The following is a 26,723-nucleotide window of genomic DNA, read 5'->3' on the forward strand; positions in this document are numbered from 1 at the left end:
GAAACCTCTCCTTGGCTTTGTGCTAGGTGCTGGTGCTAGGAACAGTGAATAGAATAGCAAGAATCCTCTGGCATGAGTGATACACCAGGAGCTACTCTAGAGGCCACTGTAGTAACAGCGGTTGTTGCCACTGTAACCAGGAGGGGGATGAGAGCAGTATCTCTTCAGGAACAGGTACATCATTGCCCTAAATAGCAGCCAGTTTGGAATGACCTCTAGTCATTCACCTTAAAGTTTGAGGTTTCAGCTCTTTTCCATCTTGGCCTCAAAAGGACCAAAACGTCTGTCACCACATCAACAAATAGCACTTCCTATGTAGAGCTTTTCTTCTTTGGCCCCCCTCTCATTGGTAGACATCCTTTTTTGAATTTTCACAAAAGCTTTTGGGCTCTGACGATAGTATTCTCTGAGCCCTTCTGTACGATGTCCCTGCACAGCTTTTCTCAAAGTGGGGAAATAAGCAGACTAGTTAAAAGCTACTAGGACAGGATAAACTTAATTAAAAGCCAGGGTGAATTAAGCAGTTTAAGCTTGGCACCTGAAAACCAATAGGGTGGATGCCAGGGATGGCATTCCACAGAGGAGACATCACCTGTCTCTGGTGGCTGCCCACTTCACTTTCATCAGTGGGGGCACCCGGATTAATGCTGTGTATGTGGATTAAACCAAAGGAAAATTAATATTCAGGGTTCAGACCGTACATTTGGATGATGATTTATTTCCTTTTGTAGGTGACTTTGTTACTGAATTTTTCAAGCTGTGTCTTCGGAAGGAATCAACTGATGAGATTCTTGGAAAATCAGCATTTGAAGAAGAAGGAAAAGGTATAAACTGTGTTTTTTTTAAGTTAAGTTTCTTGGTCTGTGAACTGTTATATCTTTATTACTACTGAAGCAGGAGCTTGATGGAACTGATTGCTTGTGCACATTTCCCCTCCTTTTCTCAGGGTAATTCACTTTATACTCTTTTCATTCCCCCCCTTCCAATTACTACATTACCTATTCTATCTTTCCAAATCTTGAATAATCTCAAATATTTTATAGGGCTATAATATTTTTAATCTTTTTAACCACTTCTACCACTTGCTAAACTTGTTTTCCATTTTTTTCAGACTAGTTACTCAAGAGTACCCTAACCAGCAAATGCAGAAGTAGATGGCACACTTAGTTTGATTTAGCAATGTAGTTTTGTTGTATATTATATCTGTTTTGCTAAAAATGATTTAGGACAGATCCAGGAAGTCTACTTAAGTAAAGTACTGGTAACACAAGTGCAGATCACAGTAACATTTATAAGTTCAACTCTGGTATTTTATAGAGGTTGCTGATATAAGCCATGCTTTGTCAAAGCTTACGGAACCAGCACCAGTACCAATCCATAAACTGTCGGTGACAAATATGGTTCACACTGCAAAGAAAAAGATTCGTAAACACAGGGGTGTAGATGAGTCACCGCTGAATAATGAAGTCCTCAATACTATTCTCTTGGTAAGTAAACTGTACTATGTTGCATTTCATGATGTTGGTTTCTAATTGAATTTGCAATCTTGTTCAAGCCAAAATAATGGTTATTATTAATGGCAATATTCTAGTCATTACTTGAAGAAATACATGAGCAGAGTAGCCATGGTTGGCTATACCTTTTGGTATTATGTTGCCTCTGTGCTTTTCCATCACTATTGCTGTAATGAGGATTCTGAATTTCCGGTAAGCTCTAGTGCAGGGGTATTGAACTTACTTGTTATGAGGGCCAGATATTGGTAGGAGGTAAAATACAACAAATAATACAAGCAGTCTTAGCAAATATAATATAAATTGTGTTTAAAATCCTTATAATTTAAAATTCTAAATTAAAAAAAAGAAAATTCTAGATGGTGCCTTTAAACATTGGTAACAGTGACAAGATGACCAGTCAAAGAGGAGGGAGAGAAAAAAAGGGAGGGACAAGAAATAGGAAAGAAGAAGAAAGTAACAACCGAGGGGATGGGGATAGGGTTGGGAAGCCAGCTAACATGGTTAATTGAGTGCAGAGAAGCCTGGTGGTGGGTGGGGGCCAGGGCTTGGAGCAAACATGCCCCCTGTGACAGCTTGAACTGCTTGGTTTCTTGTGAAGCCAGACAATATCCAAGTCATTAATAGCCAGGCTTTTAAAACAGAGTGTTACTCCAGCGAATATTGCCAAACTGTCTGGTTGTCCAAGAAACATATATTTGAAAGTTGACCAGTATGTATTTTTCTCCTCAAGTACTTATTCCCTGATGCTGCTGACAAATCAGCAGATGGATCTGAAGCCAGAACTAGCACTTCAACAGGAAACCTTCCTCCCCCAGACAACGAAGACTATGTAAGTTAAAACTATATGTGATAAACACATGCCAAATTTTAATGACTTTCAGTTATAAAAGTATCTGGTTGGAACTTCAACATGTGTGTGTGTATTCTCACACACAGATCTTTTATCGTATTTCAAATAAAATATGCAAACCCGTCATTTGCAAACTCATTGTGTCTGTTATCTCGGTTTCTCAAGAAATATTTTAAATAAAGTAGCTGTGTTTATTCTACTTCTAAGTAGACTGAATTATCCACCAGGTACAGCTGAATTCTGCTGCCTGTGTTCCCATGTATTGGTTCTTGGAATACCCCCCTCTCCCATCTTATAACTGTCCTTGATCTCCTCCCTTCCATTGTGTGTGTGTTTTCTAGAATCTCTACATCCAATTCAAATCTGCTCCTTTGGATAGTCTTACTTACAAACTGGCCCTTTGCCTTTGTATGATCAACTTCTACCATGGTGGGGTCAAAGGAGTTGCACATCTCTGGCAGGAATTTGTCCTGGAAATGCGGTACAGATGGGAGAATAACGTCTTTATTCCAGGGTGAGTTTTGTCAGTGTTGGGGTGGTTCTAAACAGCAAACGGGCTGCAGTAGGTGATCCCCATTTAAAAGTGACCCAAGATTCAAAATTCTGCTGCTACTTCAGTGGCCTTCCTGATGCAGCCCGTTAAGTTGGTCTCACATAGGCTAGTAGGAATTCCACATAGGCTAGTAGGAATGGTTCCACCCTTTCTTCAGGGACCTCCAAAGTTTTAGATTCTCACAGTGCAGTCTTAAGGAGAGTCTAAAGCAGTTCATTTCAGTGGGCTTAGACTGTGGGAGTAAGTCTGCATAGGATTGCACTGTCAGTAGGCTGTGAGGGAAGCTAGCCTGAAAAGCTTTGCCTGGCCCACAAGCATCCCATTTGCAGTTAAGCACTAGAGGCAGTTTAAGGTGATCCTTTATGTACTTACAGGCAGATGTTGAGAGATTTGCTATTTTGTAGCCTGTAACTGGTTATGGCTCTCTGAAGTAGGTGCTGCTGCTGCTTCCAAAAAAGGACGTTGTGATGTGACTATCAATCTTGCAGAAAGTATTAATTTGAAGAAACATTCTGATATTTGTAGTAGTAATATAAATGTAACTTCTTGTTAGGTTAGCCAGTGGTGCTCCAGATCTGAGATGTTGTTTACTGCACCAGAAACTTCAGGTAACTATAACAAGATAAGTAATACACAAAATAATGGAATTTTAATTATGTTCTTAAAAATAAAATAAAATCCATAGATTTTGCTTCAAGAATAGTAAAATGTGTCCAACAATTTACTGTACTTTTTGGGATAGCATATAAAATTGTTACGAGAGTGATAAGTTAGTGATAGAACAGCTTTTCCACATTGGTATTTCCTAAGTGCTTGGAAAATTAATATTTTATATGCTATAACCCTCTGCGTTGCTGTTCTTTATATGAAATGTTTTGCAGAATAAGTGGAAATGTTGCTGTTGCAGATTAATTTAATTTGTGCTTTCTGTTCCAGATGTTAAATTGCTGCATCGAAAGAAAGAAAGAAAGAGACGAGGGGAAAAAATCAAATAGTTTTGACCGTGGGTCCAGTGACACTGGAAAACAAGACAGAGATTATCACAAGGAGAGTGATAAGGAAAAGGGAGAAGTGGGGAAGTCTTGGGAGTCGTGGAGTGATAGCGAAGAAGAATTTTTTGAATGCCTGAGTGATACAGAAGAACTTAAGGGAAATGGACAAGAAAATGTGAAAAAAGGGGTTGCCAAAGAAGGCAGCAAAGAGACTTTACCCTTAAAGCCAGAAGGACGTCTACATCAGCATGGCAACTTGACTTTGCTCCATCCTGGGGAACCTCTCTATGTCCCAGTAACACAGGTTAGATGGTAGCTAGAAAGTATTTCTGCTGGGCTTGTACTTCTTAACTGTAAAGATGATCACATATGAATAATTGTTAGGTACTGGTGGGTTTGGTTCCCCACCAGGGTAGGTTTGTGTCATGAATGTTTCTACATATATTGAGGTATGACTCACCATCTGAAGTGTGGTGATGTGCAGGGCATTGGTGAAACACGTGTATGAATTGACTGCTCTGAACTCTACTTCCATATTTTCATAGTTGCTCAAAGGATGTGTAACTCTGTCTGGAAAAGCAGGGCTAGGAAGATAGAGTGTGATCCAGCCAAAATAAAGTACTTTAAATGTCCATTGGTTTTAACAGGTGAAGAAAAGTAAATGCTTAAATATATCCTCCTGAAATCAGTCAGTCATATCATCCTTTATTGGCATAAAATCACTGTACATACGGTAGCGTGTAAAAATATAAATATTTGAGATGTAACCTTATAAAATGGTTAAAAGACACTTGCATAAGATAGTGTTGTGAGCTCACACATCCGTCTATTTAAATAATTTGCAGCGTTCTATAGCAATCTTTAAAAATTGTGCTACCTTCTCCAGAACATGGGGTGAACAATTATTCAAAAGAAAGGAAGCATTACTGGAATCAGGCATTCAGTCTATGTGTATGCAAAGAGCTTAGTAGTTCATTACAAATTTCTGAATAGAAACTACAATAAAATAAAACATGGACTACTGTTTCAGCACACTTACTGCCACAGGGTCAAAGTCTGTCTAACTGAGGGATTTTGCTAAATCTTCCATCGAATAATGCAGATGGCAAAACATTAAACCTAGCTGGGGAGATGGCTCTGCGATAAGATGGATCATACATATAAGACACATATGGGGAAGGCTGGTGAACATCAAAAGGTATCCTTAGGTTTAGTGGCTAGCAGGTTTTATTAGCAGCCCTATATAGATCCTGAAGGCCTATGTCTAAAAGTCTGTGTTTTATCATCTGGAAAGCTTCTACGTCAGAGAGCATGAGTAGGGAATCAAAATTCAGGCCAATAGATTTGATTTTGCTTTGAATGTGTGAGAGCCAATTGGAAGCATACAACTCCATGAGCTTATGGTGAATGAGAGAGGAGGAGTCTGATTTAAAGTGGAGTCTGATTTAAAGTGGAGGTGTAGCCAGAATTTAAAGGTGGTAAGCCACGCTCTGGTTTCAAGTAGCATTTGGCCTGTTTCCAAACACAATGCCGCATATGGTACTCAGCGGGGCATGCCCATTATTTTCCTGAGAAATTTCGCTTGAGTGCGTTCCAGGGGATATTCTAGTGCTCTGATCCAGATGGGTATACCATACAGTAATTGTGCATTAACTTTGGCATTGTAAACCTTAAGGGCAGCAGGGCCTCCTGAAATCAGTGGGGCTTAGAAATGCTTTTCTTTTGTAATCATGTGGACCAGGCTTTGTCCACAGTTAGAACTGTGTGAGAAAGGATGCCCCTGTTTTATTCATGTGTCTAAGGAAGTACAGTCTGCCCCCCCCCCAAAAAAAAACTTAGCCATAATCATTTGTTAGTTGTTAATGTGTCCCCAAGACTTTCTTGTTTTGGTAGCAGCAGACTAACTTAGATATCCCTCTGTGATGCTCTTTCCTGAAAACCTGACCACCATGATTACCCGTTAATTATATACTATCTTGTCTTCCACCATGGAACTCAAGTGGCTTACAGGTGATTCTCAGGAGGTCTTGTATTAAGGCACTGACCAGAACAGACCTTCTTAGCTCCAGCATGTGCCCCCTAACCATACTCTGGGAACCATCTAACTTTGTGACAGTATAAAAATGTTAAGTTTGTGGCACTCCTAAGCCTGTTCCCCCCCTTTTCCCTCTTAAAGGAATCTACAGGATGGGAACTCCTGCCACCCCTAAGGAGTTCTCGCTTTCTTCAGAATCCGTTTCACTAATTTAAATGGATGTTTTGCTGTTTTGTGAAACAGTTGGAAGGGCAGAATCATTGGGAATCACCACCTCTCTTAAGAAAACTTAATTGCCTTTGGAATGTGATTAGATACAGGTTGCTATTCTGGGAGTTTATATGTTTTTCCAGGAATTTCAAGTCTGCCAAAGGGATAGGGAAATGGGCACAGTTGTTGGCTATAAGTCCTTTATTCCTTTATATCAGACACTATTAAATGTCCATGCCTAATAAGAGTGGTTCTCGACTCCATCAAATGACACTGTTGATCATGAAAACCTGTTTTTTACCATTCTGATTACTCTTATCTGAAATGTTGGGTCATCTGTTAGTCTCCCTGTGTGTCCCAGATTAGTTGCTTGCACAGGTACCCTGACAATTATACATTTCAAAATGAGCGTGAAACTATTTTTTTTTTTTTTGGTCTGATTTAGGTTGTGAATGGGGCTGAAGACATTTCGTTGAAAGTTTTTTTGGCTGTATGTACCCCACTGAGAGAAGTCAAGAGGAGTCCCCTTACAAGCTTCTGTGTTTGTACTTTTAGGAACCAGCTCCTATGACGGAAGACCTGTTAGAAGAACAGTCTGAAGTTTTGGCTAAACTGGGAACGTCAGCAGAAGGAGCCCATCTTCGAGCTCGCATGCAGAGTGCTTGTTTGCTGTCAGATATGGAATCCTTCAAGGTAAATACTGACTTACAAATTCCATGGTCTTGTCTTAATGATATGAATACAGCATAAACAATGCAAATGGAACTATTAACAGGTTCTTTCAGTAATAATTTATTTAAATCAATGATCATTTTTGTTTTATTCGACTCTTTCTCTGCCAAAGGACAATATCATAATATGTGGCTTAAAAAGTTCAGCTCACCATTTTTGAGGAGTGTTATAATATTGTAATTTGGTTAGTGTCTGACTATGTACTCACTGACAATAAATCTATCATTTGAAACTAAACAGGACTATTTCCCCTCCTTTTTGAAATAGAAATTCTGTGGACACGGTAGACTTCTAGTATTAACACTTACACAACAACTGAGACACAGTTGTGCTTTACCTAACCAGCTAGTCTCTTTGATTAAAATACCTTAGTCTTAAAGTGAAGCCAGTGGTGGCTGTAGATTTTTTTAAATAAAAGCTTCACAGGAGGTCTGCAATAATTACTAATTACTCTCAGCTGCTGAACTCATTCATAGTATATAGTTAACTAATTAAAAAGAACAAGAAACACAACTGCTGGTAACTTAAAAAAAACATGAACTATTTTAAATTGACAAATTATAAAAGCCAATCCTGTTAACCAGGTTTTGGAAAGTGTACGCTAGGAGCAAAAAAAAATCTGTTTGCTTCTTTTCTCCCCAAGGCTGCCAACCCTGGTTGTTGTCTGGAAGACTTTGTGAGATGGTACTCGCCTCGGGATTACATTGAAGAGGAAGCTGTGGATGAAAAAGGAAATGTAGTCATTAAGGGTGAGCTGAGCGCCCGAATGAAGATCCCAAGTAACATGTGGGTTGAAGCATGGGAGACTGCAAAGCCGATTCCAGCGAGAAGGCAGAGGCGACTCTTTGATGACACTCGAGAGGCGGAGAAGGTAAAAGAGACAGCCGCTTCGCCAGTGTGAAGTTTAAAATGTGTCACACTAAAATGATGTACTCCATCTATGTTTTGTTTTGTTTTTGTGCCCTCAAGTCACAGCTGATTTATGACGACCCTGTAGGGTTTTCAAGGCAAGAGACGTTCAGAGGTGGTTTGCCATTGCCTGCCTCCGTGTCACAACCCTGGTATTCCTTGGAGGTCTCCATCCAAATGCTTGCCAGGGCCGACCCTGCTTAGCTTCTAAGATCTGACGAGATCAGGCTAGCTTGGGATTATCCAGGTCAGGGCTCTGTCTACATGAAGTATACTAAATCCCTTTATTATTGCTTAAGATATAAATATAAACTATTCGGTTACTTTTAATATGAGACTGAATGGTCCAGTTTCCTTCTGGAAAGAGAGTCTTCAGTATTTGAAATCATTTTGTTTCTGCCTGGAGTGAGGACCAACCCATGGTGACGAGGGAAAGAAGGATGACAGAGACGCACTGTGCTGGGGAGAATCAGGCCACATCCAGCTCATCTGCAGCCCCTTCTTTTTGAACTGTGGACCAGATTAGAACCTGTAGCCCTCAGGTCCACTTGTCCACCCTCCCTCAGCCATGCGGCTGACCAGTGGGGGCAGGGCTGCAGAAAACTGCCCAGGAGCCACCTGGCTGAGAGCCAGTGCTGGGTGCAATTGCCCAGAGCCATCCTGTCTCCTTCCACACACACAGGCACCAATGGTGCTCCAGCCTAAGGGTGAGAGCTAGACTTATGAGAAGACATTCATTGAATTGAGGAAAATTTGAAAAAAATATGGAATAAAATGTCAGAGGGAGAGATTTGTGAGCACGATTTTTTGTAACTTTCTCTTGTCAGTAATTGCAGTGGTTCTTCCTTCAAATGCCCTCCGTTCAGCTTCCCACATTCTTTATCAGGTCTAGGCTGCTTCCCTCCTTCCTGCCATTACTCACCTGTTCGCTGCAAAAAGTGCTCTCGCTTTTGGTATTGTTCTTGCAGCAGACTTCCGAAAATGACTGATGAATTCATACCTCTGCAGGAGTATCTGCAAAGTTGTTCTGTTGGTTGGAATGCAGCACTTTCCTGCTCTTAGACTTCCTCGGTTGCAGATTTAGAGTCTGAAGTCCCACCAAGTCCAAAAAACCTCTTTAGCCCAAAGGCCATGCAAAATCAATACAAAATAGTTTATCCTGTGTTAATAGAATTCCCATGATGACCATCAAGTATATAGGAAGTTGTTACTGGAGTACGGGAGTTCTTTCTAGTACCTTAGTTGCCATTCAGTTTTTGAGCTGTATTTAAAGTAAGCGGGGAAATGGTGGGATATGCCATGCAGAATCAAGCTGATTGGCTAATGATGCCGTAATTATTGTGGTGATGTGATGCTTTTATCAATGTCTTTAGGTGCTACACTATTTTGCAGTTCAGAAGCCAGCAGATCTTGCCCGGCACCTCCTCCCTTGTGTCCTTCACGCAGCTGTACTCAAGGTAAAGGAAGAAGGTAAATAACTCTTGATAAACAGTGCAAAGTATGTTTGGAATAAAGAGAAAACTGTGACTACAATACCCTTGATTCATGTTCCTCTGACAGAATCACTGGAAGATATTACTTCAGTAAAGAAGATAATTAAGCAGATAGTCACCCACTCCAGTAAAGTGCTCCGGTTTCCAAACCCGGAAGACAAAAAGATGGAAGTAAGCAGATTTTCCTTAACGTTTAGTTTGGGAACCTAATAGAAAGCAAGGGATGCAGCTCTAGATAAACAGTTTCCCCCCCCCCTTCTTGCACATAGGAAATCATTGCTCAGATTATGAGTGTGGAAGCCACTATTGCCCGGGCAAGATCATTGAAAGCAAAGTTTGGGATAGATAAATGTGATCAAGAGGAAGAACGCAAAGATCTAGAAAAGTGAGTGATCTTGTACTCTTTGGTTCTTGTAGGTTATCCGGGCTGTGTAACCGTGGTCTTGGAATTTTCTTTCCTTGTACTCTTTGTTTGACATCTTTGGGGAGATCACTAAGCAAATGTGATGGCCATTGCCATCTTTTTGAAATTCCCTCAGAAGTTCTCTCTCTCTTGTTTTACCTTTTACTGAACCTTAATTGCAGAAGTATATGTTACATAATTATTTGTATATCTAAGGCTGGGCAGCCATTGATATATATTGCATGCCTGGCTCCCAAACATTTCACATGTGGTTCTTGTATGTTATCTGGGCTGTGTAACCGTGGTCTTGGTATTTTCTTTCCTGTGCTTTCACATGTACTTCCCACACTCAATAGTGTACTTGGAGGTAAAGAAACCAATCACATCAGACAATTGATATTGTCAAGCTGATTTCAAATCTTGGCTAATAGTGATCCCTCATTAGCATTAATCACAGTTGATATCACTGCCAAGGTTAACTTTAATCCATGGGAAAGGCTAAGAGTGCAGAGACAACTTGTGCATGGCCAAGGAGAGGCTGGAGAGAAGAAATGCTCAGTCATATGGCTAGTACCTTTTCCCACTATAGCTAAGGGATCAAGAATTAGATTTGCATCAGCCCTATGTGAAGCAGCAAAGAACTGCCATTTCAATCAGTATTGAGTAGCAGCAAGGCATTATTCAAAGAATGGAGATGGAGATGCAGGCTGAGAAGTTTTAGCACACGTTGCATGATAATTGTTTGCTGCCGCTGGTACCCAAGAAATGACACAAGATCTAATTAAAAAATGCTGACCTGTTTTAGACTGGCGGGTCCATGCGCATGCAAGGTCTAATGCCTGCAGCTGTATGCATAAGTGAATGGCCTGAACAGGAGAATGAGCTATCAAAGGTTAAACACCAGAGAAGTGTCATATTTCTTCAAAGACGATGCTTTTTACCTGCCATTCATTCACAAAAGAACAGTGGAGGGATAAGAAAGCACATATGTGCACGCATGAATTTTTCCTAATTTAGCTAGTCTGAATTATGTGACTAGTACCTTCAGAGCTGCTAGCAATATTTATATTCTTTTGAAAAGATTTTAAAGAGCTAATCATTTTTAAGGGAAAAGGAAATAACATAACTTTCACTGACTTTCTTGCTTTTTATTACTGTCAGTTTTGTAAATAGCTTTTTGGAACAGCCAGAGGTATCTGTCATTGGTGCTGGAAGAGGGCCTGCCGGCACTATAATCCATAGACTTTTTGTGAATGCGCAGAGGGTAAGCTGAACTTTTTAACATCTCTAATGTAAGGTGATCCCACTGTTTCTGTTGAGAAGGGTGTGTGTGTGTTTGAAAGGTGCTCCCAACACAAGGGCCTCTGGTTGTTTTGAATCTTCAGCTGACTAGAAGAATGGCAGTATTTGACAAAACTTACGTTATTGATGTTTTACATTCACTGCTGCTTGGAATGACTAAAAATTCAGGCATGTTGTGTAACATTATGGTTGGTTAGAGTTGGCTGATTCACATGACATGATATGGTTCCTGGACTGCGAGAACAAAATCAAGTGATTTGTAATGGCTAGAATTTTTTTCATCATTACTATGATATGAGTACATTCAGGGATGTTATAGTGTGTATAGTAACCTCAGGATCTGCTGAGACTTCAGAGTAGGTTTGGGGAGGAAGGGTAGAAGGACTTGAGGAGCAAGGATGTCCTAGAGAAGGAGGTTGAGAAGAGGAATGATACCAGGAGAAGTAATTGAGGGAAGAGTTACAGAATGTGCGGAGCAGAGAGTTGCACATGGCTGTGAACTGCAGAAGAGAGGAAGATTAAAGTTTACAAAATGATCTTAAATAACCAGGCACTTTACAGCTGCAGGCCTCTAGTTTTTCAAGCAGCTTGCCTTATGGCTTGACTCTACAGTATCTAGTTCAGCCCCTTGACTCTACAGTGACTTTTGCACAAACGGAATACACATTGCCTTTGTGCTTGAGGCCAGGGATTTCCCCGTCTCCCCTTTGGCTGCAGCCATTCACGCCACCTTTCACATTCCAGAGAGTCCTTTGCTCCTTGAGTGGCTTCTCTGGGAGTGTGAGGCGCTGTAGCAAGAAGGGGAATGGGAAAGCCCCAAGACCTGCGCACATGTAGTTCTTTGGATTCAAGCCTATGTTTTCTGCAACAAGAGTTAGATGTGGCAGTAATTCCACATGGAATGTAGTGCTCACTGGACTGAAATTTGGTTGGTAAGAGCATAGTTTAATGGGCTCGTTTTTATGAGAGCAGGAATTTTTCTATTGATAACATGACATGCGACTCTGCATCCAAACATAAAGGTGGCATAATTTCCCATTATTGCTTATGTTACATTGTGATTGATGTTTAATTATGTGTGAAGTAATATAGCACTGCAGCTTGAGGAGATACATGTAGCCATGCTTCCTTTCACTTGGTTATTTTCCCTTGTTGCTTTTAGAGTGCTGGGTAGTTTGGCACAATTCATGTATCTTCCCGTAGACTCTATCAGCTACCACTCCCTGTGCTAGATCTCGTAAAGTTTTTAATTAATTCTCTGAAATTAACTTGACTCACTACTTTTGAGGATGTAACAGATCTAAGTGGGACTGGCTTTTCATGCTGGAGCAGAAATCAGCCTGAGTCACAATATGCCATTCCTTAACGCAGTAGAGAAACCCTTGCAATAAAAACTGTGGCTATGAAATGAGATAGCAGCGTTCATTTCCCTGTCAGTAATAATAAGGTGTTTCCGGAAGGTCATATTATATATTTATCTTCACATTACTTTCCACTTTCAGTGTCAGGCCTAGTTAACTGGCCATTCTGTAAGTGAAACTGAGGGGTCATAAATTGATGTATCTTTAAGTGCATGTCCTTTTTAGACAAACTACTGCAGAAGAAGTTGGGAAGCAGGCATCATTTTATCAAACTGCTAATTTTGATGCTGCCCACCAATATTAGATTCTGATGCTCAGTTTCCTACATCAGCCTCTTATGCTGTTGTTTTATTTTAAATGTTGTTTATTAAATGAAGCTAAAGTCTCTTGTTAGCCTACTTTAGTAATTTTGGATTCCTTGTTACATGCAATTTATTTCTGTTGTAGACTGCAACGAGAAAGCATCCTTTATCCAGCTTCTTTTAGTTGAACGTGGTAGGGAGGGACATTTGTTGTTTTGGGGAGTAACTGGTTACCCCAGACAGTGGTGCTGTCAGAGCAAGATGTTGGAACCCTGGACTTCTGCCCCAACTTGTGGGGCACCAAAATTAGGCTGTACTTTCCATTTCGAAGTACATTTTTACCATCTTAAAAGGGGGGGTAAGCCCAGAGTAAAAACTTACCTAGCTGCACTACTGACCCAAATCAGTATTTAGGTGTTTACAAATAAATCCCAGTAAAATGTAATTGTATTTTACACATTATTTATTTAGTATATTATCCTGCTCTTCCTCCAAGGAGCTCAGGGTAGCATAACATTAATCTTTCCTCCTCCATTTTACCTCACAGCCCTCACGGGCAGTATGACATCTGAACCTGGGTGGTCCGTGATCCTTGACCAGCACTGTAACCACTACGCCAAGCTGGCTCTCAAATGGCATCAGCCTGCACAGTATACCTCCATCTGCTCTGTAGACCCACTGCAAAATGATTGTGCCTTGTTCTGTATGTTTGCACCACATATGCACATGTAGGCTTGGATCCTAAGATGCTGTCCCATTGGTGTAACCGCGGCTCTGCTGACAACAGCTTTTCTATCTGCAGAGGAGGGGAGAGAGATGGTTGGGATTTCCCCCGCCTCCCCCTTTGAGTACAACCTTTTCTCCACATCAGACTTGCAGCTTGCTTTGCACATGGTTCCTTTGGGCCCATTGAAGAAGAAGAACAGTTGGTTTTTATATGTTTTCTCTACCACTTAAGGGAGACTCAGACAGGCTTACAATCACCTTCCCTCCCCCTCCCCGCAACAGACACCCTGTGAGGTAGACAGGGCTGAGAGAGCTGTGACTTGCCCAAGGTCACCCAGCTGGCTTCATATGTAGGAGTGGGGAAACAAATCCAGTTCACCAGATTAGCCTCCGCCGCTCATGTGGAGGAGTGGGGAATCAAACCCGCTTCTCCAGATCAGAGTCCACTGCTCCAAACCACCTCTCTTAACCACTACACCATGCTGGCTCTCATTGACCTGCAGGAGAGCAATTTCAGGGGCCAAAGAAGGCTTCAGTAAGGAGGGGAGAGGCAGGGAAGTTGCCTTCCTCTAGCGTGGTTGAAGATCTGAGTCTCAGCAACCAGTGATCGTTGGGTTTCTTTCAGAAAAACGATAGCTCTATGGAAAACCGGGTGATGCAGTGGTTAAAGTTTCATACTAGGATCTGGGAGACCAAGGTTTGAATCCCTGTTCTGTTGGGGAAGCTTAGCTGACTGGGCAAGCTTGGGTCAGTCACAGTCTACTGGCCTACTTGTCTCACATTAAAGGTTATTGGGAGGAAGAAACGGAGGAGGGGGAGATGGATATTGTAAGCTGTTTGAGGCCCTTTGGGGAAGAAAAGCACAGTATAAATAAATGTAACAGAACCAACGTGTTTAATGAAGTTTCTATTGTTTTGTGAAGATTTTTAGCCATTCCTAAGCATTTATAAACCTAGAATCATAGAATTGGAAGGAGACTCTTAGTCCAACCCCCACTCAATGCAGCAAATGCAAAGCTAGAGCATCCATGACAGATGCCTGTCCAGCCTCTGCTTCAGTGAAGAAAAAGGCCCTCCTGTCAGGCGGTTGGTTCAGTTGCTGAATTGCTCTTAAGCCTTTGGAAGTTTTTTCTATCAACTGAAATCTACCCTCTGATGTAAATTACAGTCTTGCCTCTCTGCTTCGTCGTCTTCTATAAAGATACCAAAATATGTCAGAGCATTGCAAAAGCTTTTCATGCCCAGTCCAGTTTTCAGCTCCTAAAATGTGTTTATTGCAAGGGGGCAGAGGTAGGATACTCATGGCAAACAGCTGCTGCACTGCCATCCTTTGAACATAGGTTAATGATCCAGCACCCACTTTTGTGCTGCAGTTGTTTGAGGAGAAATGGCAGCATGTCGTTGAAGGTGGACATAGCTGATCTGAAAGAAACAGCAATTGAGAGACCACCTTGCAGTCTCCTGACTTGTCAGTCCATGATCTGTTGACCAAGACTAGCTAGGAACATATTACTTCGTTTCAAAAAAATAATAATTCACATGGCAATTTGGATTGTGGGGCAGCCAAACTATGAAAGTGGCAGCAGCACCAACATCCAGCATGTCTGAAAATAATGCCGCTGTCTGTCTGTTTACTTTATAGTATGTAAGTGCACCAAATAGTCCAAGGTACCTATCCCACCCTTGGAGGAAGTATAGTACTGTATTAGCAGGAAGCATTGAGAACTCAAGGTTTTGCTTGAAGGTAGCATCTCTTCATTGTGGAAAGTTCAAGCAACCACAGCTACGTGACTTTAAGGCTGTCCGTTAATATAATTTGCATTTGGAAGAAGGGCAACTAGTAGTCATTTAGAATACTTTTCTAGCAGAAAGAAATCTAAGTTGTAGCAGAAACAAACAAAAAACTCAGAACAATTGGGGCGAAGAAATGAAAGTTAGTAAGGCTGAAGAAACTTAAACTGCTTTCACACATCCTGAATTATGCACTTTCAGTCCACTTTCAATGCCCTTTAATGATTGTTTGCAAGTGGATGTTGCTGTTTCAGTCAAATCCAGCTGCAAAGTGCATTGAAAGTGGATCGAGAGTGCATTATTCAGCATGTATGAATGCACTCTTAGGTGGGGGAGTCATTGTATTCTCCAGTACATAACATGACACAGGGTGCAGTGCTAATGGAAAAATCCTGTTGTTTCTGGAATACGTTTGTTCCCTTGAGTAATTACTTTTGCTTATAATAGTAAACATTAAATGGGGATTAATTTTCTTTTGGGACTGTCAAGCACTAGACTGTCAGTGGGTCATAAAGGCAAAGTTAGACACAATAACTTTTGAGTTTTTGCAAGAAAAGTGTGTCTGGGTCAAGAATATCTAGAAAATAGTTTTGTCTTTAAAAATTTTTAGTGGTGGCTCTTTCTCTGGCAGCAGCATTTGCTAAGATTAATTTCTTCAGGTGCATTAACTGATGCAAATTAAAGCTAGGCAAACTTTCTTTTAAAGCGTTTGGAGGAGGGATGTTTTATTAAGGAGGACAGAAGATGAACATCAGTACAAACTGCCTGATCCAGATTGTGCTTGCAAGCTCTAATGCAAAAGACGTTATTGCACATATGGACCTGCCATGTTCATTTCACTGAGTGCAACCACTGTTGCAATGGAAATAGGGCCGCCATTGCTGATGGGGAATTCCTGTGTCCATCAGAAGTTGCTGGATCAGGCATTTTTAGTTGCATAAGTTGCATATGCATGGGTAAAACTCAGATCGATTTGACTTGTATTAAGCTGACTTCGGTTTCTGTGTACAAGTTGTGTGTCAGTGTGTTACATTTGCTATGTTTTCTGAGTGTGTGTCACAGTAGTTCCCTTGACAGCAACATACTCCTTGAATGCAGGGCATGTTGCCTTTGAACAGAGCATTCTGACACCTCTGTCTAACCCCGTGAGTCATCTCTGACTTGCCTCTCTTTCTATCTTTTATCACTGGTGTTCTCTCTTATCCAGCTGACTGAATCTTCTGAGGAGGTAATTAGCTTTTTCCCTCATTTTCTAGTTACCCACCTAACTTCATATAGGTGCATAGAAATGAATGCTAAAGCTAGCTTAGTACAATGACGATTTGACCAATACCGCTCATCTGCACATTCAAAACGTTAGAATAATTTCTCCTTTCCAACTTCAAAGAAGGCTTTTTAAGTGTCAGGTTTCAAAATAAAGTTGCAAAAAAACTGGAGCTTTAAGTGGGTATATATTCAGAATCCGAGAAGCTTTATGAAGTTGGAACGTCTCTTAGAGCATTGCCTTGTTGTCTGGAAATATGGCTGATGCATTTGACTTGACCACACAAGGGGAGATTTTTTTTTTAGCTTCGGAGCGTATAGTGGAAATATTCTATAACCACATACCAAAACTGTCCAAAAACCCTTTTTTGACACACATTGTGGAAAGTGGTTCTTAACTACTTTAGTTTGAATATGAAAGTTTCCTGATAAAATGCTTGCCTAAACTGGTCTGCCATAATTATCCAATCACTTTCCAAGAAAGTCAATTTTTTTGTTTGCATGGAGCTGCTTTCTGAAATGAGCTCACTAGTTAAGTCCATTCACCACCCCTCACTTGGTGCTAGCCTGGTATAGAGTCCCAATGGTTAATTTGGGCCAGTTGGGAGAGTGCCATAGCATGTGCTTTGCATGCATCAGATCCCCGGTTCAGTCTCTCATTAAAAATCTGAAGGAGCAGGATGTAGAGGGATCCCACTGCCAGTGGCCATACGCTACTCGACGAGAAGCTTTTGAAAGTGGTGCGAGTCCAGCCTGTTAATATTCCTTTCCATAACACTGACCAAAATGTTGGCAAATTGAAACATACTCTTACAGTTGGTGTAATTTGCTGGAAACTCAGTATGACAATGATGCTTTTAAGCTTAATATTATTTTTTAAAGTCTTTTGGGAGGAGGCTAAAGTAGTTGAAGACCCAGTTCTAGCAGCTGGCAGTGGTATAGGCTGTGGTCCATTGTGTAGGGTTGCCTGGTAATAAGGTCCCTGTAATCTAGCTGCACAAGAGGCTCTAAAATGAAAGAACGTATATTTTTCCGTTGAAGTTTAGAAATCCAGTGAATACCGCTATCACTGGCATGTTCATTTGTTTGTCTTGCATATGTGCCAATGTTATCGTTTGGGTCTTGCTGTACACTTAGCCATGTTGCCATTGTGTCTCAGTTACCCCGCAGCTCTCCAGCTTAAACACTTTTATGAAGGCTGCCTCAGTAACAAGACTTCTGTATTCCTTTTAGGCACCCACGATGCTGCCACTCGATGAAGAACTGAAGAGGTCCGGCTCCTCTGATGAGAAAAGGCTGAATTCGGGATCAGTTGCAGATTTTCCATCACCGGCTGGGCGTGAGGTTATATTACGCACCATTATCCCTCGGCCTGCCCCTTATTCTAAACCTCTGCCTCAGCGAATGTACAGTGTTCTTACAAAAGAAGACTTCCGACTTGCTGGGGCCTTCTCATCTGATACAACGTTCTTCTGATGTTACTGTGTCTCCCCCCCCCTGCACTTTCCATCTTATGGTGGAATGTAGCAGCCCTGTTTTGCTGTGGAAGTGTGTGTCCTGAGAAGTGTAGCTTTGGGGATTAGGATAATCCTATTGTAATTAGCGATCAGCTTCCTCAGAAGCCAGGCCAAATGCTAACTTTGGCACAAGGAACACATTATGAATACATTAATGATATTTTGCAGAACTGTAAAATGTTTTGTCGAAGGCTTTCACGGTCAGAGTTCATTGGTTCTTGTAGGTTATCCGGGCTGTGTAACCGTGGTCTTGGAATTTTCTTTCCTGACGTTTCGCCAGCAACTGTGGCAGGCATCTTCAGAATAGTAACACTGAAGGACAGTCTCTCTCAGTGTCAAGGGTGTAGGAAGAGTAACCCAACCCCTTTCTGACTATATATTACTCTTCCTACACCCTTGACACTGAGAGACACTGTCCTTCAGTGTTACTACTCTGAAGATGCCTGCCACAGTTGCTGGCGAAACGTCAGGAAAGAAAATTCCAAGACCACGGTTACACAGCCTGGATAACCTACAAGAACCAATGTAAAATGTTTGTTTGTTTAACTCTCTTGTCTAATTATAGCTACTGCATAGAGCTTTGTAAATACTTTTTGTGGGAACAGGATTGCTATTGAGCTTTTTTCTGACTGAGGAAGTCTGCAGACAATGAAGAACCTATGACAGGACTATATTTATTATGGTCAAGTGTACAATTTAAGTACTTTTGCAACTCGTATTCTAATTCAAGGTTTTAAAAGCCAATTGTATTTTACGCTTCTCTACAAAGCGGTGCACTAGCTGTATGATGCCAACATAATTAGGTTTAAAGCTGTTGAAAGCTCCAGTAAAATGTAGCTTTTAAAATGCAACTAATTCCTGTGTGTTTTACTGAAGCCGGCCAAAAAAATAACTGCCCCGCATCAGTTTCTGTGAGTAAAAATAAATGGCCGTGAAGGGCTTCAGATTACCACCAGCACACTAGTTAAACTATATGGACCACTAGCTTTTACCTTTCTATATTGTCATCATGCAAACATTGGCTTGTTTATGTATGTACTGATGTAATAAGTAAAGGATTATTTTAATGGACTGATGCTGCTTGCTCTAGTTTTGTAAGGAGTTGTGCATCTACTGCACTCTGAAATGCCAACATAGTACTGCATTCAGAGGCTGATTTCACGGAATGGATAAAAATCATGCTCACGGATGTCATCAACAGCTCAAAAACTGTAACTCCATGGCTTAAGGTTCAAATTTGATGTGGCAACTTCACAAGATCCAATGATACCGTCCACACAGTACAAAAAAGTGATAGTAGTCTATAGAGCAACATGTTTTAATGTAATTACAATTGTTTAAAAATAAGTATAAAACAAACTCCATAGATTATCTTAACCACTTTAACTATTACTCTGCTTTTCTAATATCATCTAAATGTGAAACTGACGCATGAAACATTTGATGGTATGTGACACTGATCCTTATTACAGAAGCTCAATATCAAGTTAGAGTACATGATTTATATCAACGTGTTCCTATATGGGGACTGGCTTTACAGTTTCACAAAGAATCTAGTAATGTCAGACCCATATTTTGAAGCTAGACTGTCTCTCTTCAGTTGGCTTCTTTCCTTAGCTTGTTTTGCTGTTCTCTGCAGAAGAAGAAGAAATGGTAGTAAACTCAAACTTGTTTTGTTTACCACAATATTGTTGTACAATAGGAAACACAACTTGAAAAGTAATTATTGCATCTTGAAAAAATATGACAGGAAAGGAGATCAAGTTTTAGGTCAAACCTTGTATTCTTACTAATTGAGCAGACTACTTTGACATCAGTTTCTTAGTTCTTTGCCTCCTAATGAAGCTTTCATTACATGAAGCTGCATTACAGTGTGAGACAATTGCTCTATGAAGGTCAATATTGTCTGTTCTAACTGGTTGCAGCTGTTGAGGGCCTCAAGTAGAGTCTTCCAGATCTACTATCAGATCCTTGTAATTGGAGATGCCAGGGCCTAAGCTATCTGTTCATGCCGTACCAACCCTTACCTAGTTATTTGCAATAAACTCAAAAAAATTCCTAGCAGTAAATGGATACACAAGAAAGGCAGTGAGGTTGCACCACCCATTGCAACATTCAATTTATACTCACCTCTTTGTGGCAAACTGTACATAACGTCTGAAGGTTTTCTAGAGAACACTGTCCTCCCCCACTATAAACTGGCTTGATATGATCCACTTGCCAAAAGTGACCTTCAGTTGGGTTCTTGATAATTTCATTCAACTGCAATAAAATGCTGAGGATGAGTTGCTACAGCTTTGATATTCGATCTTGTGGCTGTGCAGTGTGAACTGGAGACATTTCCTTCATCCCGTTCACTTAAAACCTTGGGGCTTATTTAGTGGACAGGCACCAATAGCTCCACTCCAATTTAGGTGCCATTAGCTTAAAAATAAGAGAAACAATGTGGTGTAGTGGTTAAAGTATAGGACTAGGATCTGGGAAACCTAGGTTCAAATCCCCACTCTGCCAGGGAAACTTGCTGGGTGACCTTGGGCCAGTCATACTCAGCCTTAACCCTGGCAAGTATTAGGATGGGAGACCTCCAACGAATTCCAGGGGCGTGACATGGAGGCAAGTAATGGCAAACCACCTGTTAGTCTCTTGCTTGAGAACCCTACAGGGTCACCATAAGCCGGCTGTGACTTGATGGTTAAAAAAAAATCTTAAAAAACAGCTCCTCTAGTCCTCTGGAAAGGTTCTCCAAAGGGAATCATGGAGCTGAAAAATATCTGAGTTCCGAAAAATACCCGGATCTAAATATCAAACCAGTAGTTGGTTAACTGGGAATACCAATATTTTTGGCTTCCTAATATCCAGATCCAAAAAATACTGATTCTTTTTGTGATGCACATCCCTAGAGCCTACCACTCCTAGAAATGGCTGTAATAGTTAAGATTCATCTGATTCTACGAGTGAAGGGCTATGAAGAGAATGTGATGGTTCAAATAAAGAGGAAAGGAATTTTGGGAGAGGCAGAACTTCTAGCTTGGACTAGAAACAAATAGCTGAGTTTTCTCTGAATATTCTGTGACCACAACTCTTATCACTAAGTGCTGGGAGATAAGAGGGTTCCATTGGAACAACCACTGATTTGACAGAATCAGCATCTTTCTTAACTGGTCTCTGCCGCAATACAAACATACAATTTATCTTCCAATTAAAAATAGCAGTCCCAAGATTTTTTAGCAAATTATGAAGACTGCATGGGGGGACCACTGACAGCATTACCAAAATTCCTTAATCCAATTACCCCTGAACATGCATAAGATGCTAAGAGGTGGGGAAAGCCTCATTTTGAACCCTAATAAGGGATGGTTAATAGTGTTGGACTCTCATATTTCATAAAAATATTGTTCCAAGTATGCACTTGTCTGTACTTAAAAGGTACCTAAACCAGGTATGGGGTGGGTTAGAGGTACCTGTCTTGGTACCTCGTTTCCTGGGTAACAATCCCATCACTCTCAGCAAACAAAAAGAAAGTACATTACTTCCTCATTAAATGATTGTCTGAACAAGATATCCTATGTTACACTATATTTCTCAAGTGAAATCAAATGAGTTTTACTCTCCCTCTCAGCTGAGTACACATCCTTCTTCTGGAAGAAGAGCCTCTTCTACTGGAGGAAGGCCTTAAACTTAGCTGAGAAGAGTGGTAGGATATAAGCAATTATATTTTGGAAGAGGCAAAAGTTCAGCTTGGACTAGAAACAAATAGCGGAATTATCTGTCTGAACATTCTGTGATTTAATTTCAAGAGAGCACACACACTTAAATATTTGTAATTTTCTGTTTCAATCAAGACCAATTAAACCCCACATCTAAGAAGCCATCTCCAGAATGATGCTGTCAATGTACACTAACTCATTTTACCTGTGTGAGAGGAAGCTTGGACATCCAAGAGCTCTCCAGAAGACTTTTACGTTGATTCTTTGGGGCATCTCGGATCGTGAGGTACAGTTCCTGAGCATTCAGACTACACATCTGGCAAACACCATGTTCTGTTTCAAATACTTGTGTTCTCAAGTAACTTTGACTTGAGCGAATTAAGAAGTCATCCTGGCATTTGTGAGAACAAAATCGTGTGTCCCAGGCAGTAGAGGTGGATGTTTGATCAAGCACAATGGTTGGTTTTTGGCAACTGAGGCAAAGTGGATTCCCTTCAATGTCTACTGCCTGCAAGTAGCCTTTCCCTGCAGAGGTATCCTTCACAGCACCTGTTTGACTCAGACTGAAGTCTGAGCAACTTCCATCTACTGAAGCCAACCTATGATAAAAAAGAACCTGACAGCAGTTACTTTACTTTTAGCAGTAAAAAGGCAATAATTTATACATGCAGACTCAGACATCCTAACCATGATACCAAAATCTTCCAAATTCTGCACTAAAATTGTAAAATGTTGAAGCAAATTCTGCAAGTTAGGCAATTATGCAGAAACAGGTTCAATAGGCATACTGTGTATCACACACACAGTTTTGCATTCCTTTTTTCAGAATTTGATTTGAACTACGGTCTGTCTGAAGGAGCTTTTTCTCCTCATAATGAAATCGAGAAGTGGTTGAATGAAATAGTTATGAAACTTCCTCTTTGTTTTCCAGTGAGTTTAACACTCTTCTGGGAATTGCATTTCAAAACTATCAGGAATGGAGGCGTGTAATTTATGCGTTTAACGTTTCAACAAAGAGACGATTGCGATCTAAAGAAAAAAAATGGTATGGTTGTTGTTGATATATTATCCTGTCCTACCCCTTGGCCACTGGCACTGTTAAACTTACTTTGCAGAATGTTGGTCCTTTTCACCAGCAGAGATTTTCAAGGGAACCACAGATTTTTTAGCAACTAAACGAACACTGCCCCCACTACTGTCCACTTTCTTGATTGAAGCTGTGGCGACGTCCTCTTTTGTCATGTACCTAGAATCACATTGATATTCCAGTTTGGCCTGTAGCTCAGCCAACAACAAAAACTGGACTCTGCCAAACCCGTTAAGTGTCTAGAAAAAGTCTTCTCCAGAGTATTATCTACTTTTCACATGCAGTCTGGGCAATCAGATGAGCTTTAAGAAGTTATCTCAGTAAGATTATTAATGTTTTGCAATGGTACAAAGGCTTACGATAGAGTGATAAAAAAAAATTCTGCCTCATGAACACAGAGCAGTGGAGTCAGAAGTTTTTATCCTGTTAGCAATTTTTTTGCTAAGGTTTATCAATGTTCTCTTCCCCCTGAAGTTTTATCACATAGAAAATCAAAGAGAAATAATATGCCTGGGCCAGCCCACAATCAGCATGGTTGAATATCAGCAACTGCTCCATATGTGCATCTTGAGCTACTATGACTTTAATTAGCTGACTGGATTGTACAGGTGATTTTTGCAAAGGGCATCTTGATTTCTACTAATGCTGTTTATCAGGAATTCTGCCATCAAATCAAGGTTTCCCCATTCCTACTTGTTGGCTTGAAACCCATTCCACACTACCACCAGTGAGCAGTCAAACGAAGTTTTTATTGTAAACCCTACCCCAAGTTTCTACACAGACCACAAGCACTAGGGGAATGCAAACACACTCCCATCACTTTGGCAAACGCACTCCCATGGCTTTTCTAGGGTTCGAGGACTCCTATGGAAGCCATGAAAGCGCATGTGCCCGGCCCCAAATAAACTGCAGGATTGTACAAGTGGACTCCCACAGCACTTAAGGAGGTGATTCTCCCTCTTACAAAATGCTTTATTTAGTCCACAATTGCACTCCTAGCAGAGAAGGATCTGTAAGTGGCAGAATATCTGCTGGGAGTACAATTCTTGCCCCTTAGAAAATCTTGCCCCTTACCGAAGCTTTCAGGAGTCCAGAATTGCTCTCCCAGCATGAATTCCCTACTTTCTATAAGTGGCAGAATTGCTGCTTGGAGTCAAATTAGCACTTAAAGAAATATTTGTGTTACTGGAATGCACTGGTGCAATTTAGAGACCTTTGCAACTGAGTTCCCTCAATTTCTCTAATGTTGGAGAGCCTCAAGGAAACCATGAAAACACATTTGGCAAGGCCCATACATTGTGAGATCACCAAGTAAATCTCCTATGGCAGTTAAAGAAATATTTTCTCTACAGTTTCTTGAAGAAAAATAGGCTAAATTGGGGGGTGGGGAGCAATGAATCGCTCCCTCTCCTAGAGTTCTGTTCTGTCAGAGTTTGCAAACTTCAACGGATCTTCAGAATGGCTTTCTAGGAAGGGAGAATGGGATGAACTGCAGGAAAGGATAATCCCTAGTTTTAATGCAACAAATCAGAGCATGGAGGGCTGTCCTTGAGGACAAGTACCAACACCAGGTTATTCTTCTGACTCCTTTCTATTTTGTAGTTTGCAGGGCCCTATTTTAAAAGAGCACAAAATGGTTAAACTGTGACAGACACAGTGAAAACGAGTTGCTTCCTAAAGTACATTAACAATCTAATGCTAGTTCAACTACTTTTAACATGATTCACTTTGGATCCCTGAACCACACAATGGAGACGAACACAAACCGTTTGGTACTGCCAAGTTTGGCCTGTTGTTTAGACAGTGTGTCTTCAGCAGCAAGAATGGGGCTAGAAAATATTTGACCACTTTTCCGGACAATTCTTTGCTTCATGGCTGTGAGACTAGTCCATTCGCTCACAAACCTCAGTATCTAGAAGAAAAACAGCCACAAATATTTATCATGGAATAGTATAGAATTTATTTTAAAATATGTAGCCAGTAGACGAGGACTTGGTTTGAGCCTCAGAATTGAGCGCCCCATTGTCTTTTCACCAGTGACTCTCTCTGTATCAGGATCAACTTTTATCTGGCTGAACGGTTTCTATTTGTTTAGTACATTTTATCAAGGAGCTTGAAAGAAGTTCTCCCCCTACTACGTTGTATCTTCACAATAAATCCTGTGAAGTGCATTAGTCTGAAACAGAATGACTGGCCCAAGGTCACCGAGTAAGTTTCAAGTATTCCACCACTTTTGAGGTTCTGAAAATCTTGAGCAGCTGAAAAGACTGTTACCTCTAACTATTGTTGAGAATGGCTCATATACATTAACGTATTCCCAATGGCCTTCCTAGAGCTTCCTACTGTCAGCGATAGCTTTGTCCTTCACTTCACTTACATGGGGGTCACACTGTTATTTCATTAACAGTCATGCTTGTGGCAATCAGATTAAGCATTAACTATTAAAATGCAAAAGGAGCCATTTTACAAAACAAATACTTGTCAGTGAGAGGGAAAGCCAGAACAAAAGCTGATAAATTGTTAGTGACCTACAAGATACTAATAAGGGTGCTTTCATATATGCCAAATAATGCACTTTCAATCCACTTTGCAGTTGGATTTTACTGTGTGAAAGTTCATCGTTAAAGTGCACTGAAAGTGGATTGAAAGTGCATTATCCAGTGTGTGTGAAACAGTATGTTAGCTATATCCTGCAGCATCCTAAATTGGAAACACCTTCTCCCAAGGCAGAACCCCTGTGGGACCTCTCTGTTCTTGCCCTTGTCTCACAACTCTACAAGATTCTAGGTTAACTAGAAGTCACAGGCCAACACATAAGTAATATGATGGTATAGGGATCCTCCAGGTATTGCATCTCCCTTTGACCATGCATAAATGCAACTAAAATTGTATATGCTAAATAAGGAAGAATTATAAGAGACTGCTAGTTTCAATTTTTAGCTGTTTTCCAAAAATGCAAATGGAAATTGCTTTTAGAATTGTGCCTGCAATGTGTATTACATTCACACACTTGTGTTAATTAGGCATATTCAATAGGGTTGCCAGATCCCTCTTCGCCCCTGGTGGGAGGTTTTTGGGCCAGAGCCTGAGGAAGGTGGGGTTTGGAGAGGGGAAGGGAAGGGTTTCAATGCCGTAGAGTCCTATTGCCAAAGCAGCCATTTTCTCCAGGGGAACTGATCTCTATTGGCTGGAGATCAGTTGTAATAGCAGGAGATCTCCAGCTAGTACCTGGAGGTTGGCAAGCCTAATATTCAAATATTTATATTTTCTGTTATTAATTATTCCATACATGCTCTGGAAGTACAGTGATTGGCAATTGATAAAGAACCATTCTTGTTTACAGGAACAGGACCAAGCCATAATTGGAATTAGGAAAAAAAGATTGTTTCCCCCTCTATACAGAGTGTCATCTGTATTCACAGGCTTAAAAACCATAAAGAAAAAATTGTTCTGTGTCTTTCTGTCAGGGTGCTATGAATCCCATCACTTATATTTTTCTACCCATCTTATTGAATTACCAAAGTACAACTTTTCTAAAAGATTATTCTGACAATAGAATTCACTTACTAATTCTACAGATGGAAGTTAAATTATGCATTTGCAAAAGACAAGAGAGGTGTGATTCCCCCCCAAAGAAACAGATTCCACTTTTTCCCCAAAGCAATTAAGCTATATGTGAGGTTAGCCAATAATCAAAACGCCGACATCACAGCAGAACATTTTGTTACTTAAATGGAATAGCACAAGCACACATCAACTCTTGGAATTATTTATAGCCGCAATAAGAATTTCAGTTGCTCTTACCGATGAACGATTCTGCTTTTGTTGAAAATATTCTGGTAAATCTTCCCAGTTATCTAATTTTATATCCAGTGGAATGAAGTTACAATTCAAGGGCTCTCCATCCTGGATGAATTAAAGAAAAGTTCTGTTAGTGTCCTAAATCAGGAAGGCATTCAGTTCCCATACAGTTGTA

The 26,723-nt window shown here is 40.6% G+C and overlaps 2 protein-coding genes across 2 annotated transcripts in view; one reads left to right on the forward strand and one right to left on the reverse strand.

Annotated features, from left to right (window-relative positions):
• Positions 1-17,923, forward strand: part of RAB3GAP1 (RAB3 GTPase activating protein catalytic subunit 1) — a 30,745-nt gene extending 12,822 nt beyond the window's left edge. Inside the window, exons 12-24 of the mRNA XM_056861121.1 lie at positions 732-824; positions 1,318-1,487; positions 2,245-2,343; positions 2,706-2,878; positions 3,471-3,525; positions 3,854-4,213; positions 6,710-6,847; positions 7,530-7,757; positions 9,169-9,265; positions 9,356-9,459; positions 9,558-9,673; positions 10,853-10,955; positions 17,670-17,923. Of these exons, the coding sequence (XP_056717099.1) occupies positions 732-824; positions 1,318-1,487; positions 2,245-2,343; positions 2,706-2,878; positions 3,471-3,525; positions 3,854-4,213; positions 6,710-6,847; positions 7,530-7,757; positions 9,169-9,265; positions 9,356-9,459; positions 9,558-9,673; positions 10,853-10,955; positions 17,670-17,912 (1,979 nt within the window). The 3' untranslated portion in view covers positions 17,913-17,923. The remainder of the gene's footprint in view (positions 1-731; positions 825-1,317; positions 1,488-2,244; positions 2,344-2,705; positions 2,879-3,470; positions 3,526-3,853; positions 4,214-6,709; positions 6,848-7,529; positions 7,758-9,168; positions 9,266-9,355; positions 9,460-9,557; positions 9,674-10,852; positions 10,956-17,669) is intronic.
• A 1,564-nt stretch (positions 17,924-19,487) lies between these two features.
• The window catches only part of ZRANB3 (zinc finger RANBP2-type containing 3), a 37,613-nt gene continuing 30,377 nt past the window's right edge, over positions 19,488-26,723 (reverse strand). Inside the window, exons 15-20 of the mRNA XM_056861168.1 lie at positions 26,552-26,653; positions 24,514-24,659; positions 22,769-22,906; positions 21,866-22,259; positions 20,084-20,215; positions 19,488-19,586 (exon numbers count right to left, since the gene is read on the reverse strand). Coding sequence (XP_056717146.1) covers positions 19,488-19,586; positions 20,084-20,215; positions 21,866-22,259; positions 22,769-22,906; positions 24,514-24,659; positions 26,552-26,653 — 1,011 coding nt within the window. The remainder of the gene's footprint in view (positions 19,587-20,083; positions 20,216-21,865; positions 22,260-22,768; positions 22,907-24,513; positions 24,660-26,551; positions 26,654-26,723) is intronic.

This window comes from Euleptes europaea, chromosome 15, assembly GCF_029931775.1.
Source record: "Euleptes europaea isolate rEulEur1 chromosome 15, rEulEur1.hap1, whole genome shotgun sequence".
NCBI classification, from domain to species: domain Eukaryota; kingdom Metazoa; phylum Chordata; class Lepidosauria; order Squamata; family Sphaerodactylidae; genus Euleptes; species Euleptes europaea.